The sequence below is a fragment of the Athene cunicularia genome (assembly GCF_003259725.1).
Source record: "Athene cunicularia isolate RWA chromosome 5 unlocalized genomic scaffold, athCun1 chr5_part1, whole genome shotgun sequence".
Taxonomy (NCBI): domain Eukaryota; kingdom Metazoa; phylum Chordata; class Aves; order Strigiformes; family Strigidae; genus Athene; species Athene cunicularia.
The window spans coordinates 9876621-9896117 of record NW_020799101.1 but is presented as its reverse complement, the minus strand read 5'-3'; the positions used below and the strand labels follow the sequence as shown (position 1 = coordinate 9896117).

General features: G+C 40.2%; 1 protein-coding gene across 2 annotated transcripts in view; it reads right to left on the bottom strand.

The window, feature by feature from the left end:
- Positions 1-783: 783 nt before the first annotated feature.
- Positions 784-19497, bottom strand: part of AKT1 (AKT serine/threonine kinase 1) — a 76961-nt gene continuing 58247 nt past the window's right edge. The window contains exons 12-15 of one of the 2 annotated variants that reach the window (XR_003398482.1): positions 11488-11575; positions 6661-6763; positions 5320-5955; positions 784-3676 (exon numbers count right to left, since the gene is read on the bottom strand). Coding sequence is in view for 1 of the 2 variants with exons in the window: in XM_026849365.1 (XP_026705166.1) it covers positions 5876-5955; positions 6661-6763; positions 11488-11575 (271 nt within the window). In the remaining variant the exon portion in view is untranslated. Of the gene's footprint in view, positions 3677-4617; positions 5956-6660; positions 6764-11487; positions 11576-19497 lie in introns of those variants that run through there. The other variant, XM_026849365.1, reaches the window with a different exon arrangement.

The following is a 19497-nucleotide window of genomic DNA, read 5'->3' as shown; positions in this document are numbered from 1 at the left end:
TCAGATCTGCACTTCACTGAATTAAGAATAAGCCAGTTTCAAGAGAAGGAGCCTCTACAGCACAGACCTTGCCCTCTGCCATGCTGGGGCTCCTGACCGAGGCACTGCTGAGATGTGGCGAGCTGCTGCACTCAGTTCTGTCAGGAGACCGAACTCAATCTGGCATTTTCAACAGCAGTTGACAAGCTGGAAGCATATGCCAACCCACGGAGTACAGCTGCACGGCTCCAGGTACAAGCCACCTTACAGGAGCTAGCAGCTCCAGCCTCCACTAGAAACAATTTCTGAGTTGACTTGTGTTAGGTGAAAAGAACATTAAAGGAATCCATTTGGGGCATGAAACTGGAAAGGAAGAGCTGCAACCACCAAAACCAAGAAAAGATGAAAGTGCCTGGTAGTGATGCTGTTAATGTGTAACCAACATCACCAACAGCCAGAGGATCCTGTTAAAGAGTGCAAGTCCTAACACAAAGCAGACATCATCCTCCACCCAAAAGAGTAAGTATCACTCAGGGTTTTCTCTTCTAATCATGCCAGGAGGCAACCTAGAGTGTCCAGCCTGCCTGCACCCCTCTCCAGCAATGCAAGGCCAAGTGTTGGTGTTCCTGCTTTAGAGGAATGTGCTGACAACCTCCAGGTCAGTGACAATATGCTGCAACACACTGTACTCTTCGTATCCTAAAAAAATCACTTACAAAACTTATAATGCAATAAAACATGTATGAATTCAACAGATACATACTTTGCTTAAAACAGTAACTGTAGCAAACTTGGGATGACCAGGGCCAATGACATAAAAGAAAATGAGAAAAATGCAAGATTTGTACTACTAGAAGCATCTCAAAACAAGGCTGGTGCTGTCACCTAGACTGTATGAAAGTCATAGACAGGTTGTGTCAGTCTGGAAGTATAAAGATGACAGGAAAAAACCCCAAACAAACAAACATGAAGAACCTCCTTCACTAAAGCACATGCTTTCAAATCCAGGAGCTAAATCATTAAATGGACTCACAGACTAGTTGAGGTTTGCAGGTATTTCTGGAGGTTGTCTAGCCCAGTGCCCCTACTCCAAGCATGGTCAGCAAGGCTTCCCCCAAGGAGTCCAGTTTGTCCCAATTACTGTACTTCAGTAAGATGAAGCAAGAACAGCATTACTGGTTTTGTCATTTTCCAAAACAATATAATGTTTAAGTATATATTTTATGATCATTTTAATCCAATTTTAATTAATTCCCAGGCACTATGCTGAAGATCACAATCACTATTTTTTGTTCTGATATAGGCTTTCCCAGTAATACAAAGCAGTTTTCAGGCTAGCAGCATCAATAGTGCAAGGAAATGGGTACAGCTGAGTTTACAAATAACTAAAGATCACAATATCTGGGGTAGGGATCGTGTCCTCCTGTTTCTGCAAAGAATTTTCACTCTTTTACTCGATTTATAGTATCTTCTGTGGGGTGAAAGTTATGTATTATTTTTAAAATGTGCAGAATTAGACCCTCAGAATTCAGAAATTACAGCAACTGCTGTTGGGTGTTACCATTATCTTCTTGAAACAAACTCTAAGACCCGATGAAGATGCAAAATACAAGCAGATACAGTCATATGACAGAAGACATGAAGAAACAGTGTGGAAAGATTAATAAAAATGGAATCTTAGCATAGAACCAGGGTTACATTTAACACAGGAAGAAGTTCATAAAGTCCATTCCTAGAGAAACAGGTAGTGAGCAGTAACATGCAGACAACCACATGAAGCAGTGCTTCAGCGAAAGAGAAACAGAACTGAGCTACAAGCACACTGAAAAACTATAGAGTGAAGTAAGTGTTTTCACATACAAAGTCCTTGATCTGGTCCTCAAGAAAGAACCCACCATGCTCAAAAAACTAAGATGGTGATAGCAGAAAATTAAAAAAAAAAAAAACAAAAAAAAACGAGGAAAAAAGTGGCATGCAGGGACTACTGTAACAAAATGGTTTTGTTTAAAATTATTTCAGAGACAGCAACTAGTCATCACCTGATTAGAATGCAACATATGTTCCATTAGACAGAGCTACCAAACGTCTGTACACTCAGCTGCATTGGGGATAATAAGCTCCCATTTGCTATAGGCACTGTGTGTTCTTTTCGTTTTACTTCTAGTGGCAATTAACCTCCCTGTTATTAAGAAAATTGAGCTAAAAGTAGAAGACAAACACTCATTTGCAACACTGAAGAAACAAGATCCTTTTACGCTCGCCCATTTCTTCAAATGTGTTTTCACCTCTGAAGCTCTTTTTAGATACAGTAAAATAAATCAAACCTCCCCCCTCAATTACCATTTCCCTAACTTCTTGGGCAGAAAACCCATCAGCTCCCAGGCGCTTCGCATGTCTGGGCTTCTCTTCTGAAACTCCTTGGAGTTTCATTCCCACTATAGGTTGTGACCTCTAATTTGGGACCACCATTCTAAACCCTGCTACTGCAGATAAAAATCTGACTTAGCATACACTCTCTAAAATAAAAAAGGGCATTTTCTCTGACAAACATTTAAAATAAACTCCACAAACAGTGGGGTTAGTATGAATACAGTATTCTTGTACTGAGCATTTAAATGCATGTAAGCAATCCAAAGTAGCAAACAAGAAAATTCACCCCCAGTTAAAGCAAAGATCATCCAATTCAACAAAGGAAAGTTTTTACCTCAACCCTGCAAAAACTATGGTACTTTGTTTCTCATGTGGAAAACCAGGCACAAATTCAAATAGCAGCCGAGATACTCGAGGCCTGCATGAGAGCAGTGCCACAGCTGGAGAGCACCGGGAGGTACCTGCTGGAGGGGTGAAGGTGGGGGAAGAAAATGTTACTTATTTGCAAAAGTTTGGGGTTTTTTTTTTTCAATTTTTCTCCCAGCCTGAGTTTACAACCCAATTCCTGGGCTTTAACATACCTACACTACCAGTGTCCAGCACCTGGGATACACCACCTTTGCTGCAATGTGAAACACCAGAGCAATCTGTCAATGCCAGCAGGAACAAGGAGGAGGTTTTGGCTGTACAGATAGAAAAGTTGGGGGGGGTTAAAATAAAAGAGCTAAAGGAACATACAGGATTTAAGCAGTCTCTGCATATATGGTATAAAAGCAATCTGATGTGAACAAGTCAGGTCACAGAGTTTTGTGACAGGATTTTCTGTGCTAAATCAAAATTTAACACATTTTATGTTTGCAGGCAGGTATCTGTAACACCAGTAATCATTCAATTACAGACAACAGGCAAGGCGTTTTGAATAATCACAGGCAAAATGAGGGAAAATAGCCAGAAGACCCTGTATTCAGGTGTGGCCCTCTCAGAGCTCACTGTTGGTAACAATAGTAAGATTCCCAGACTTTTCTGACAGCTTTTTTTAAGTTCCATTTCAGATATGGGAATTAAAACAAAAATCCATTAGCAAGAAATGGCAGAAAAATACCGTTCTGAGGACAGAATCAGTCTCAGCAGAACCACCGGATCCATGTCTGTTCCTGCATTTGAAAGACCAGCTTTTCCTGGGGCAGATTACAGTAACCTTTGCTCATTCGTGTTGCCTATATTTGGATGTACAAAGTGGGTTAGTTCAGTACTTGTCAGGGCTTGTAGACTTGCAGAAGAGTTCTTTGGACTTCGTCCCTGGGCTGGCTGGAAACTCAGATGAAGGCTTGGAAGCAAGGAACGGAGAGTAGTTAGAATGGGACAGGCTGTCCAGCATTGGTCTCTACACACAGAGCCCTTCTTTCACCTTCCCTCCTTGCATAAAGTGTGCAGTAAATTGTACTGGGAATTAGAGCTTATTTTCTTGAAACAAAAAATGGTCTGGATGTTTAATGGCTTACTACAGTTGCGACTTCTGTGCTTAGTTTGAAGCATACTGCAGGTGTTCTTGGACATTTTTGTATTTTTCTCTGTATTCTTGTTTGGGAAAGGACATTCCAGCTTGTATAACTACCTCCTAAAAGCAATATTAGTCCCTAGAAAGGAAATGCAATATTATATATTGTACGCTGGCCCAAGTGACTGGAATAGAAATACCTTTTAAGATTAGGGCCTCAGTAACACAATCTCACTGGCATCAGGAGGACAGCAAAATGAGGCCTGTCCTCATTCACCTCAAGACAAACTATTTCTGGCACAGAGTGTATTTCTTGTAACATACATTTTCCAAAATTATCTTTACATAAGGATCAGCACAGAGATGAAACAACTGAGGAGGGGCAGAAAAGCCTAAATCCCTCAGTGATACACACATCAAACTCAAGAAACTGGAGCAGTTATTGCATCTCTACAAATTCAGAAGGCTCCTACCACGAGAAATAAGAACCTAACTTGTTAAAGCAATTTTTATTTAAGTAGTTGGAGGGAAACTTTCATATAATGAGGAAAAATACTAGAATTGAATGTCATTAAAAAAAAAAAGTCAAGCTGATGGGCTCTCTGTGCAAACACAGCAGTTTCTGATGGAAAGGGGAAGTGAGGGTTTTCATAACATACTCCCTTTCAAATAAAAAAATTAAATGCTAGTTAACTGCAGTACATGTCATCATTTTTTATACAGTCAAGAGAATGAAAAACAAAAAAAAAGCAATTTAAGAGAACGCGACCTACAATGGAATAAATTCATTCGCAGCAGAGACAGAGTAAGACTGCTTTTATGAAAATTACAAAGAAACATGATACAACAAAAATAGGGTGTGGGGGATTTTCCACTAAGATTAAAAATGAAAAACAAAAAAAATTCACTTTTGAACACCATTATTATTCAAACACATATGAAGTTTCAACCTAGTTTTCTTCTTATACATGGGAAACACTGTTAAAGTGAATCTTCAAGAGTGAGAAGGCACCATGAACTGTTGGCTGATACCTTTAATGCACACTCAAGAAAGAAGAAATGATCTGGCATGATGCAAAAAATCATTAAGTGTTTATATATATTCATATATCTTTTCATAAAAAAAAGCGGCAACAAGTCATTACTTCAGTGCCAAAATGTATTTTGTCTGGCTGACTCACTCATTAAGATGATTTCTCACTTAGACCTGTATGGTATTTTTATACAGTGGTGAAAGTGGGTGATTTTGCACTGTTGCATTTCATATTAGATTGGTAAATCAAGCGTCTTCTAGGTTCTGAGAAGCCAATCCTATGAAGTATTCCTAAACTCTATGCAAATGGAATAATTAAATGCACTGTCTAGAATGGAATACTCATCTGTATGACGTGGCAATTCCACTGGATTCATTTTGATATGTAATGTCTTGTAGCAGATGTTATAACAAAAATAACTTTTGCTTTTTGATTTACCTCACTGAGGCCATTAATGCTGTTCCTATAGTTGGTTTTCTGGAGTTTGATGACACTTCACTGCTGTCCAAAATGAGTTTGAACCTTAACCCTCCAGAGTTTGTTCACTTTGTTGCTTATATTATTGCACTAGCTACTAAAGTTTTATATCTTCCTATATAAATCTAATTGTTCAGAGTGCAGATTCTATATTTAGATAATGAACAGTATGAAATAAATAAAATAAGGGGATTTTCTGGTCAGAGTTGCTGATATGTTGAATACCTTAATTATTTCTAAAGTAAACAGTTTTGGTGTATATTCTTAAAAACCTATGGTCATTCAGCATAAAAGCCTTGACGTAATACTTTAAGAATGGATTTGTTTTCCTTCTCAAAAATGCATCAAAGAATTGTTTTAAATACAGAATCTGTGAGGCTTCCTACAAATTCATCTAAATCGTAATACAAACACAGTTTGTAATTCAGATAATATAGAAAGTTCTCTAGTGTCCATTGAAGTAAGGTCCCCAAAATGCAGTCTGTTTTGTTTCTGAATGGGAAAACATTGCAAAACGTTAAGCGGTTCCACTGGCTGAATAGGAGAACTGAGGAAAATGAGGTCTTCTCTCGTTATCTACACAATCCATGCTGTCATCTGAAAAATGAAAAAAAAAAAAACAGTAGAAAACATTTGCTACCTTTTTGATTTTTAGTAAGCAAACAACAAGATAATGCATGGTAAAGTTACTTCAGAAAATTTCACTGTTGCCTTTTTATTCTACAACTTGAAAGGACAAAGAAACAGGAGGTCTTAAATCTCACTCCATTAAATGTTATAACAGAAGATCCTGACTGTTGTATGTAAACAGTTGTTCAGATGTCCATTTAAAACTGCTAGGAGCTGCACCGCTTAAATTCACACTCAGTGTTCTGAATTTCTGGCAATTACTATTTCAGAGCATCAAATGTGCTCAGTTACCATGAAAATAAAATACATTTTGATTCAATATGGACATTAGTCCACACTCAATTGACTGCTTGCATACACACAATGTGTGTGCAAACATACACATGCAAAACTCACAAACAGAATTTTCTAGCGGGAATGTGCAGATCTGGAAGAGACAACACTACAAATAATTTCACTGTCTTCTAAAACAAGTTTTTCATTTCCCAAACTAGAAAGACATGTGGAAAGTTTCACATCAATTTACCAACTTCTTGGTCAAATACATTCATGGAAAACCAGCAAGTTTAAACCGATGTTTTTTCACAGGGTCTGAAGAGACCAGGTAACATTGCAGCAAATTATTTCTGGTGGTCTGGAGAACACAGTGGGAAACATTTAGGAAAACTTTACCTTGGTCAGGAGGAGTGATTGTTATCATCTGTGCTGTAAATTCTTCATCAAAGTATCTTGTATCTGTTTCAGATGTAACTTGTGGCTTAAACAGAGGTACAAGCTATGAAAAGCAAAAAAAAATACTGTCCATTTACAGGTTCTTGCAGTACTGTTCGAAACAGGTAGAATTTGAAATAGACTTATAAGCTATAAGCGTGTCTTCTCCTACATTTCTAAAATAAGTTTAAAAAACACCAGTTCATAAAGAAGGAACCCTATAGAGTAAAAAATACTCATGTAGGTGTGCACTTCCTATTTATGAGGAGTTTAAGACATTTTGTCTCTAGGATTTAATTGCACAAAGAAAAACCTAGAATCTTCAAGTAATAAATCACATGCTTACAGCGGTTTAAAAGTAATAGTATATACTGGTTCCCCAACAAATTATATGGGGAACCAGTATATACTATTACTTAGATATACAAATTATATATCTGCATCTAGACAGATTTATGCTTGAGAAGGTTGAAAACGAGTGAGACACTCAGTGATACCAAACTGATCAGCTAGACCCGCCTATCACCACAAGGGGTGAAACGTTCACAAAAAAATTTCCGCTGCAGAGCTACCATGCTCATGCAGCTTTGACTGCAACTGTGCTGTAGGTCTGACCAGCCCAGGGGAATTTAGTCCAAGGCAGAAGCAACGTTAAGCTTTTATACTGCTGGTCCCCAAAAGCAGCTTGATAGCAACTCTGAACTTAAAAAAACCCGAGCACACTTAGTGGGGAGCATCCTCCTCTTGTTACACCGCGAGCTGCACTATTTGGGTTTTATTCTTGACACTCACTTGGGCAGGCAGGCTAGAAATCATCCATGTGTACCTAGGCAAGCTCCAGCAAGAGGAACTCCAGATGGAGCGGAGCTGCTTGACTGGGGCTGGAGGAGAAGCGCGCCTGGGAAGCAGGGTGGCGGAGCTGGCTGCATACAGATGCACGGAGTTGGAACACAGACAGTTTTGGAGGGCAATGGAGCTGGGATTCAGACCTCGCTCACCTCCCCACTGCACGGTGCGGTACAAACAGCATGTCAACACTGTTCTTAGCCCTCCCACAGGGGACATGTAATAGCTCTCAGCACTGGGCTTCAGTTCGCCCACCACTGGGGTTAAGCATGGCCATCTTTTAATAGCACAGAGCCACACCAGGCAACAATTCAGGAGCGTGATTGAGGAAGTATACGGCTTCCAACCTGAAACTGCAGGGAAAGGTTTACCCAGGCAAATGGTAAATTGCTCCAAGTGGAATTAAGCAGTGACCCCAAGAATTGCACTTCTGCTCTGACAGAAATAAGACCGACACTGACAGAAATCACTACCTGGAAAACATCAGCAAATCATGGACGTACAAAATACTTCTTCCCCACCTCCTTCAGCTTAAATCTGAAGAATCATTTGCTTGGCAAGTGGGTAAATAAGAAAGCAGTAGCTTCAGGCTCCCTATTGGCAGGATCATCTTTCTGATCTGTTTTGAGAGCACCTAATAGAGTGTTGTCCTGTCTTATAAACAGCAATCCAATAAAGCTCCCTCATCTTCAATGTAAAGATTTTAAGAAATGTCATCTACACATATGGTAGCATTTCAAAAAACAAAGAAACATTTACTGTTTAAAAATCATTAAAAATTAAGGGACATAAAAATTCTGTTTATTATAAGAGAGTAAAATTATAGTATACTTTTTTTTTTTTTTTTTATGCCCAAGGATGGCTTAGAGGAGCCTGGCAAATGTTCCTGTCAAAAAAAATTTAGATCCTTATAACTGGTCTTTATGTCCTGAATTTAAAAAGGAAAAGGAAAGAGAATATCCCAAAGTAACAAGTCACTCTGACCCTTACCGTCCTCCTGAAGCTACTGAAGGGGGAATGCTTCACATTTTCACGTTAATAACACTATTCTCAATCAAGTCACACCAACATACACGTAAACACCCTGTTGAGGATGAACATTCCTTCTTTCATGTTTTAACTCTATTCTCTTTCTCCTTATAGCAGTTTTCTGCCTACTCCTTAAAGCGAACCTTGGTTTGTTTTTGACAAGCTGTGCGTGCACGCGTGTCTGAAGTTCTATCTGTCCTTTTAAACTAATGGTGGTTTTGGCACTCGCAACGCTCCCAGTTGCTCTAGCTTGCTGTGCGCAGCGCAGAGTGATTTAGGACTTGGGCATGGCAGCAGACACCTGAACTATGCACATCAGAGAGACTCGGAGCAGCAATCCTAAGTCAGAACACACGTGTAATGGGCTAGCGCTGCCTGTATCATTTTCCCTTTTATTTTAGTATCTGTTAAAAGCAATTTGAGACAGATTATGATGCACCCACAAGACAATTTCACCCCCACCCCCCCAGCTGTCAAATTCAGAATGTTAAGCTGGAAACAGAGGGGAAGCTGCAGAAAGCTATAACGCTGGCTTTACCAAGCAAATATGCTGCTTTACTAAAAAGCTGTCACTGCAATAGCTCTGCAGTTCAACTGGCAGAAAGGTGCCACCTGTAGCCTCCCACTGCTGCAGACCAGCATGATGCCCATAGGCTTGTTGGTTTAAAAGACAAAAAAGACCAGAAAAGATGATGTGATTAAAATGTCATTGCGAAAGTTTCGCTTGTTGGTGGGCAAAATACTGCCAATTAAACTGCAGCACCTTTCTTTTCACCAGAGACAAATAACAACACTCTTCCAGAAGAGTCTAATGAATATTTTAAATTCTTAGGACAACCCCAGTTATACAAAACTCCTTATAATTCAAAGCAAGGCTATGTTTCCAAAAAGCTTAATTACAAATTAAGTGTTCTCGATTACCCCAAGCCTATATTCATAAACATATTCACTGTTATCTGGAGATAGTAGGTAACCAAGCTTAGCATATAAACACCTCTAGGCAGCTGACAAAATTCAGCTTTTATCTGTGAGACTGCATTTCAGGTAAATGCTGCAAGATCCTCTTTGGACCATCCAGAACGTAGGCATCAATTACTCAGAGGCTTTTTGAAATCTCTTCATTTGCACAGCACGGCTATTTCAGATGAACATGCTAATGGGACAGGAGCAAACCAGAATCCTGAAAACCTCCCTGCATATGTCAGGGTCAGATACAGTCTCAATTAGCTCACTGTTTTTGCCAAAATATGTATCATTGGGAATTTCCTGGCAGTTTCTACAACAATCTGAGTCAGTACTACTATGGGACAATTTATGGAGGCTTTCTCAGTCCTGGATACATAAATTGCCTCCAGCTTGTATTTGTGCTCCATTCAGGGAATGAGGACTACTGTTAAATAACTTCACTGAAGACATTTGAACCCTGTTATCAACTTTTTACCTTAAAATACCAAAACCCAAAGTATTCAGCTTGTTAGCTGGCTGAAAATGGGGACAACCTCCTGTTTAGAACAGTAATTCAGATATACCTTTTACATTATACTGAATAAACTCCACGCAACTGCCTCCTGCTCGCATGACCACATGAAGCTCTCTCTCAAGGGATGCTTTGAAAGGACAGAAGTCTACACTCTACACTTTCAAGGCACAAAAACTTATTTTATGATTTTTCAGTTCCCCTTAGCCACACCAAGCTGCGAGGAAGTGAAAGAAGAAAAGGAAACAGAGCACTCTTTGTAACTGTATACAGGCACAGGACAATTCTCCCACTACAGTATGGAAACCAGGGGTGTAATGCTCTATTTTTTTAGGAATACAAACTTTGTTAATAGTTCACTGTATTAAGTTTTACCAGAAGAATTCAAAGAATTAAAGCTCAGTTTCTGCTATGTTTTTTACCTGCTCCCACTAACCAGAGGGAGAACTAAACTGTATTTAGAGATCAAATGAGATCTGATTATCACGGGTGGCTGCAGGGGGAAGGAGAGAAATCAGGAAAGGCTGGGATTGAGTGAGATCATGTGGCACCAGTAGATGGGTGCCTTGAATCACCACTCCCATGTTCTAGTTAGCTGCATTTCATGTGAGCGTCATGGAAACTGCGTCTGGTGAGAATCAAATGGGAGAGGACAACAGCAGATTGCCCTGAGAGCATGAAGCAGGGCATCTTGGAGTAGTGGAGTAAGTTATTTGTGAATGAAGCAACAGTGAGGCAAAGACAACTGATGAAACACACTCATATGGAAAGTGCTGGGCTCTCTGACTTCAGTGGCTCCCACTGGAAAGCCTACAAACTCAGTGAGTCACAAGGAAAACCAATGAGAAATACCATTAAGTGCAGACACTTCACATCAGCCCTCTGTCACCAAAAAAAAAAAAAAAAAGTATTAGGCTGGGATTGATGTAAAAGCCTACACTTCTCTGCACTTGCCTATTCAGTCTAATTTCATCATTCAAGACAGGAAAAATACAAAGGGAACAAACAGCCCATCTTCCACTACTGCTTCTATGAAGTTTTGCTTCAGGTGATCAGAAAACAACAATAACTCCTGGGCTCACAAGGGATATATCATTTGACAGCAAGGAATGGCAACAAGAATTCACAGGAAAAGCCATTTTAAAAGCCTATATACTGTCTAAATTTGGAAGCAATTCTGGTTACATCCTACTTATTAAGACACAGAAACAAGTATCTCATTGAGAGATGCTCCTCTCAATGTGAATAAAAGGCTTTGCTTCAGAAGTAATCTGATTACAGTATTTTAAGAAACATGCAGCAATTTAGCCTTGTTAAAAACAATTGCAAAGCTCTTCTGTGGAGGGCTTCTGTGTACCTTACTGAGAGCAACAAAATTTGAAACATTCAGTATATTCACAGCTACAATTCACCTTGGGAGAATATTGTATAAGTACCTTTTTCTCGTATACATCTTGCCAAACAATGCCAGCAAAGAATTTGTGCTGCATAATCTCCTTGGCATCATCAGGACCGCCACCTAACCTGTTTGGGGCAAAATAAGTAATTAAATGTTTGAATACAGTTATTTTTCTCATACATTTTTTATTAAATGGTAGTGAAGAAATTCTGAATTTATATAATACGTTTGGGAGCAGTTCTACCATTTGCTTCGTATTTGTTTTTTGAGCAAGGGCTGCAGGATAGCTTATTGTAGGCTTCAACACAGTTTCACTAAAAGACTTGAAAACAGAATTAGAATAAAGGTTTCTCTTAAACAAACAAACAAGGGGGGTGGGGGGTGGGGTGGAGAGACAAATTCAAAAGACCTGCCCTTCAGGAAAGATGCTGTTGTAGGGACCACAGCAGATACTGCTAGTAAAAGGTCTGAGCCACACAGCCTCCTCTTTCTAAATTAACAAGTTAAACAAGTGACTGCCCCTTACAATTTTCTAGACCAGAGTGATGCCAGCAGTAAAACTGAATTTGATTGTGAAGTGTACGAGAGGCAAGGTATTTTAAGACAACCTGATTTATGCAACCTGATTTAAATTTCCATTAAAGCAAACAGTTTACAATTGAAGTGATACTATCGTGTTGTATGCAAATCTTTCCTCCTCGGCTTCATGAAAGCATAAAGACTGTTTTATTGTCTTAAGGTATATCAAGATAACGCATTATTATTCCAAAATAAAACTGTCCACACAGCTTATAGATGCAATCAGTTTAGTTGCAGTCTTGAGCTAACAGATGCTTAGATTTTGCTGTGGAGGTTAAAATGGTCTCTAAAAGGTTGAACCACATCTGCAAGCAAAGGCATGCACTGAGAAAACAAAACACACACTGAGTAATCAGCAGGAGACTTACTTTCAGGTAACAAGGTTAAGATGATGCTCAGGATTTTAAGTACAAGAGGTGCCACTATGTTCGTCTCAGCTGACCTCTAGTATCTGCCTGTTCTCTGATTCTTGGTGCCACTGGCAAACTGAGATATTATTCCTGTTGTAAGAGCTTGGAACAATGGCTCCACATGCGCAAGGCTAGAGATATACTGCTACAGAAAAGAGGGCCAAGGACTGTTCTTTTAACCTGAAAACAAGCTGCCTGGTCAGACTTCATGTGTGCTGCACAGCAGTTGGCCCTGAATCTCCTCTGGGCCACATACAGTAACCCTGCAGCCCTAATACGTGATTATTTGGGGAGAGAGGGCAGGGATTTTGGTTCAGAATATCAGAGACAACGTGGAGGCTGTACTAAAGCCCACTGAAGTGGTATTTTTACAGCTTCAGACTGCACTGCATGCTCTGGGATGTAGCTTAAAGGCATAATATTGGGACAGCACTGGATGATTGTTTAGCACGGAAGAGTCAAATACAGGGACACTTTGTCCATACAGCTGGCTGGGAATGAATCCTGGTGTGGGCAACCCTCTCAGCCATGCCCAAGCACTTGTCTTCAGAGAATGAAAGCTGGCAGAGACCACAGCTGTGAAGACCAAGCAGCAGAGGTGCCTGGCAGTTCAGCGTCCATGCCTGCTTCCCAGCCCTCTTCTGTTTAGTGGCACAGTAACCTAAGGAGTTTGCTCCTTCACATTCCTTCAGGAAATGTGCAGTGTAACAGGGAACGGGTCCTCAGTCTTCCAGTAGCAAAGTATTGACTGATGCTCTCCTTCCCCATGTAAGTGCTAAGACCAAGCCTAGGTTAGGTTAACCTTAGAGCCCCATAGGCCAAGCCAAGCCAGATGATGGCTCTCCCATCTGCCTAGCAGCACATTATACAGCTGCAGAGCAGCCTGGAACAGAGACAAAACTCCAGGGCAGCCTGGTAAGAGACAAAGTCTGTGAGTAATCATCTCTCAGCTGGCTCCCCACAGGTCTAGAGGCTTTGCCAAGCCTCTACCAGGCTCCTTGCTTCCCCAGTGCAGATGACGATGGCCAGTGAAGAGGAGGGTGGAGTCAATCCTCTTTATCCACAGATGTCAACAGACTGCACTTCTGCACAGGAGAAGTTCAGGATTAACTGTGAGCTAAGAAGAATCTGAATCGTGTTTTGCAGAAGCATATAAGAAGGCTGGCTGGCTGCAGCCATGTACAACTGCTTTGGAGAATACGGAATCTGATATGAGCTACTGTTCCATGAAGGGCAAACACATACTCAAGGAAATGCCAAGAAAAAACCCCGATGTTTTACTTACCTTTAAAAAAAAAATCTGTACTATTAAACAAGACTATTCAAAGTGAATGGGAAAACTACAGAAAACTCATATTTTGGATATGGACTTTTCAGAATTATTATGAAAGGACCCTCTCAAGGAGAACAAAATTAAATCAGCAACTAACGTAAAAATCACGGTTAAGTACCACTGAGCACTGAAAGAGCCACAGGTTTGTCTTTTGTAAGGACATGCAACAACTGAAGAAAAATATAGCAGGAAAAAAAAGTCTTGAAAAGATTCTTCTACAATAAGAGCGAATTCTGTGCATTTAAGTCTTCAGACAGAACCAAAAATAGTATAAATAGGACTTAAAAAGAAAAAGCTACTGAGATTTACAGTATACAAGGAAATATAACAGAAAGTGTAGAGGCCAAAAAGTAATTTAAAAAAAAAACAACAAAACCAAGAAAACCCTCAAAACACAAACTTCTGTCTAAATCAGTCTCCTCAGAAAATACCTGCCAAACAGTTCTGTTTATTCATTTAACTTCCATCTGTATTTGAGAGCCTGTGTTTCTGTATTTCAGCTAAATCCCAAGGAGAAAATGTATTAATAAAGTGCAACATCAATATTAAACTGAAACAGTTTCCACATTTTTAATTTTTTATGAAACTGTGTACTGCTTGCAAGTTCTTTTAATCATTTAATGACAAATGTCTGTGGTCCACAAATCAAGGGCAATCAGCTATCATTCCACAGATAAATAATGTGCAAATATTTAAAAAAAATCATGTACTGTAATTTCTTATATATATATATATATATATATACACACACACACACACACATAATAAAAATATAGTGTATAAACACACAGTCAACAGTGAAAGTATTATCACAGGCCAGAAGATTGCTATTATTGGATCAAGGGAAAAATATTGTTTCTCTAATTGTCCTTGTAAAAGTAACAGTGCTCAGCACCCAAGTCCATTCCCAGCTCTTTAAGAAAAACCCCACAAACTTCTAGTTTTATAGTTTAAAAGTTCATGCAGTAAGGACAGCCAGACTCCAATACAGGAACAGGCAGCAACCTCCTTCACTCTGCCCTGCCAAACAATCCCCTTCATGAGCTCGTGTATCACCACATTAGGAGCCACAATACAGATTCTGACTGTGGACGAATCCTCGTCTAGAGAAACTGTCATACTTTTAGGTTACAGATTTCTGCTCTTTACAGATTTGCACACACACCATCCTCATATCTAAGGAGATGGTCACAGTTTTAGGCACCACTTCTATTGCCATTCTGTCTTCATACAAGTTCTCTGACTCTCCCCTGCCCCCAAACCTGGTTCTACAACAGTGCAGATATACTCGCAGGCTCAAAAAAATCAGCTCTGCAAAATCTATTGGTGTTCACCAGCTCAGAGCACACAGATGCACATTTCTCCTTCTCTGATACCATCAGGATGGAGACTAGTAACTTATTTTACTATGGTCCTTACCTTCAGAGGCCTCTAAAAGCCACAGGAAGGATTTAGGGACTGCATCTGCAGCACTTTCCTGTGACCAGCACTATCAGCATGGAGAAGCTCTGGCTGGCTTTGGGAACAGCACCATTTGATTACTCCAGATTTGGAAGGAAAAGGCCACATTCTTCCCAAAGCCGTATCTAAACACACAGTCTTTGGGGGTTTTCTTCTCAGTGATTAAGACTTTTGGAAAGCCTAATACAACTCCTAGCTCTTGGCTGAGTTTTACTTCCCTGCTTCTTCATTAACCACATGCGTGCAACACAAACACACTGGATCCAGTAACACTGGAAAAGGTCCCACTCCCCAACATTAGTAACCACAGAGGAGTCATGTTTGAAGATGCTGAGGCTTGAGAAGTCTCTAAACTACCAATTTCTAGAAAGCTGGAGAAAAAAAATCTCATTTAAATTTGCCTTTTATGTTTTCCTCAGCTTCAATTTAGATCTCTTATGGGTGAACTGCTTGAGTTTGTTCAAACTCATTCTTAATAGCTTTGGACTGAACCGATTTAGACTAAAATTATCATACAGAACAGCTAAATCTCAGTCTACCTCAAAGCACTTGGTAAAACATGTACGAATACTTGATGAGCACTCTGCAGTTCAAGTGATACCCAAGACACCAGAGTTGTCTGGAGACAGAAACACTTTTGTACTCAAGAGACACAAATTTCAGAGCAAACATAAGACACCTGTCATGTGTGGTTTCAAAACTCTGGACGCCCACAAGGCATCAAGTCTGCTGCCTAAGAGGACCAGCTATTCAAGGTTACCTCCTCCGACCTGCCACCAGCTAGCTGGGACCACCTCCAGGCCCCTGCAGTCCCCATGACTGTCACCTCTACCTCTTCCAACTCTAGCAGCGGCTGCGTGGGCTGCAGACCTAGCTGTGTCTGAGAGCAAGTTTGCTCAAGCCATCTACACTTCCAATAGCAGAGCACCACAGAGGACAGAGACATACACTTTAACTACAAATCACCTCCTTTCACAAGGGCAAAAAACCCAAGCAGCTGGTTTTCGTGCAGATAAAGTCTTGATTGACCCTGATCCTGAGCATCTGCAGCCAAAGTTGCACTCTGGATGCGGAAAGTATCACCATGACTAGAAAGAACAAAGCGCCAGATCTCTGTGTGGCTGTAAGGACTGATCACCAGTTCCCGTGACCACCTTGAGAACTACAGAGCCACAACTACAACTCTGTGAAGTCAGTAAATCTCTTAACAGGCATTTGTGAAATGCTGCATCTTCTTCCTCTCATTCTTCCTGAATGGCAAGGTCCAACAGCACCGCAGAAGACAGAAGTAGACGAAGCAGCTTGTGACAAACCCCATCTGAAAGAAGCTGAACAACCCTGACCTATGACAGGGAGCACTAAGGCACGTAGTGAAAACACATGATCAAAATTCAGATGAAACCATCCTGAAGTTCTCTCAAGTTTAAAACCTGCCAAGATTCAGAGCTTGCAAGACACTCTGCTGATGACAAACCCACCCACCCGTCTAAACTCAGCCCATTTACATGAAACGCTCTGATCCATGCCCTCTTTCACAGGTTGCAGTCTCCACAGCCAGAGAAAAAGTAATAAAAACTTTGCTGTTTTATGTGTGAAAAAATGCTGATTACCTCCTTCCATTTGATATATGTCACAAAGCAGCAAAGGAGAATTTCAGGTCACATTAAAATGAAGTATTTGCAGGACAGATTTTTTTTCTTCTTGGGAAAATTAGGGCTCACATTGCAAGATTAATAAACTTAGATCAATCCCAAAAGAAACCTCAAAATTCCTTTTCTCTTACAAAATGGATTTTATATGACCCAATTTAGGAAACAGCCATGATTAAAAGCAGAATGCAATTTATTGTTCTTCACATTTTCCCCATATGCATGGGAGTTTGAGATGGAACTGATATTACTGAATGCAGAGCGCTAGGACTGCTTCTATAGATCCAGCTCAGGTACAACAAGTCATTTTTAAGATTTAATTCACTGATGTGAGTCATGATTCCCTAGCTCCTTGATATTTAACTTATAATGAAGTTCAGTGGCAAGGATATTTTATCAATCTTTTTTGTTGTTGGGTTTTTCTGAGGATTTTACAGGAAGGGACAACATCTCCCAGTTTCATTTTTCTCATGGTTTCAGCTGTCTCCTCCATCCCACTCTGAAGTTCATCAGCAGTTACTAAATGCTGCCAATTCCGATGTTTTCTGTCACAGACAACATTACGATGACACCAACTTCTGTCCACCACTGGGCTTTGTGGAAGAGGAGATTTCTGCTTAATTACACAGTGGTTCCCCAAAGCATCATCAAGGGGCTAATGTCAATGGCACATTATTTAACTTTTCCATTAAATGTATTTTTGTAGCTATCGGGCTGTTTTTCTTCAATATGGCTCAATGAACACACTATGAGTCAACTACCAAGTATGCCAGGCACCCACCCCAGCATGCAGACCACACAGGAAAAAGAACGTAAAACTACAAGGCCAGGACTCAGGACTCCTACCACTAGTGCTTCCAGCTCAGTTCTTCACACTGCCTGAAATACCATGAAGTGCAGAGGATTTGCAGAATCACAGCTTCAATTAACAAGTTGGGTGAATAGTGATTGGTGAGAAACCAGTATTTAAGAATGGTCCATGATCCAAAAAGCTTGGGAAGCACCAGTGTAATTAGCAAGCTGCAGGCATGTGTGCAGGCTTGTCTAGTCTATAGTTATTGCTATCAGCAGCATGAAAAATCATCTGTCCAACAGATCAGAGCATCGTTGGTTCCAAGCCTGCAGAAGATACATGTGAAGAAGTGGCTATTTGTATAAAATGAGCATATTGTAGAGTAATTATTGGCACTGGGAAAACCTTATAATTAGAAACAAGTGGGCGTTCTTTGTTTGTAAACAAACTGCATTTTGGTTCATCAGAGATGCTCCTTTAAGAACAAATTACAGCAGATGCTGCTTGTGTTTCCCATGATTGAAAGGCCCCACCTGAATAAGCTACAAAAGGGTCACAATTGTATTTAACCCAGCACTTTCCTGGATAGGAATCCTGTTGGCAGAGGCTGTGACCACACTCGAAAAGCACAGTGCCTGGGGGGCTGCTAATGGCTTACACAACCTTCTCCTGGGGGTTCCCTTGCAGGCACCAGGTTCAGGACGGCATCAAGTGCAGCTGATGCCACCTAGTACAAGGCTGCCCATGTTCCTGACTACAACTGTTCCTGGTACCCCATCTCACCACTAAGTTGAATCCTCCAGTAGTACAAATTGTGAATTTGCATTACAAGCCCTCCCAGCAGGATTTTCCATTAAAAATAATGCTGGAAATAGCCTACAGTGATGACAAAAATCCTTGCTACAAGTATTCATGTACTGGCAAAACCCATTTTCCTGCTATGTGCATGCACACACACAGACTAAACAATCATCAGAAAGCAAACCGGAATACTCTGCTTATACCTCACATGAAAGATTTCCTATTTGGGGCCCATTTACAGTGGAAGGTTCAGGACAGGAGATCAGGGGCAGAGTCACAATATTATTTGTTTTAAAAATGTCTGGGTTGACAAGATGGCAGGTTTTTAAACTGATGTTTATCTTTGTGCAGAGGTCAACATCCTTTTTGGATCTTGTTCTGTTTTCTGTTTGTTAGCCATTAAGGGCTGGGAGGTTTTCATTTTCTTTTTTCTGCTTTTAAATCAAGGGCTAGTTTTTAAATAATACAGCATAGCAAAAAAACAAAACAAACAAAAAACTAAACAAAAGGAGGAAATAGGAAAAGTAGATTAAACATGGTATAAACTCCACCACAAACATGGTACACACATCACCACCTACTGTCCAAAGCAGGATGCTAAATTACTGGCACAGATTTAAACAAAAATTCAGAAAACCGACAGCAACATGAACTGGGACAGAAGGTGAAAGCATTCAGTGTAGAACATCTTAAAACCCACAACAGCCATTGGATTTGTTATGGCCGGAGGTAGGGTTAACTTGCTTTGTCTCAGGCTATAGCTTTGCATTAATGGCAGCCATCATATTTTGAAGTTCAGCCTTCTGATCACAGCTGCTTCATGTCATTATTTGTGGTGCCTGCTCGTGTTAAAAGTTAAAACAAAAATTAGTAGGTCCGCTTGCTCCATCTGGGTGGATGATCGTTTTGAATGGATTAGAAACAAAACTACAATTTTGTCTGAAATACCTTCCTCAATTTTAAATAAAGAAAAACGGCTGGCATGCATGCATGCAATACTGCACAATTTGTGCAATACCAT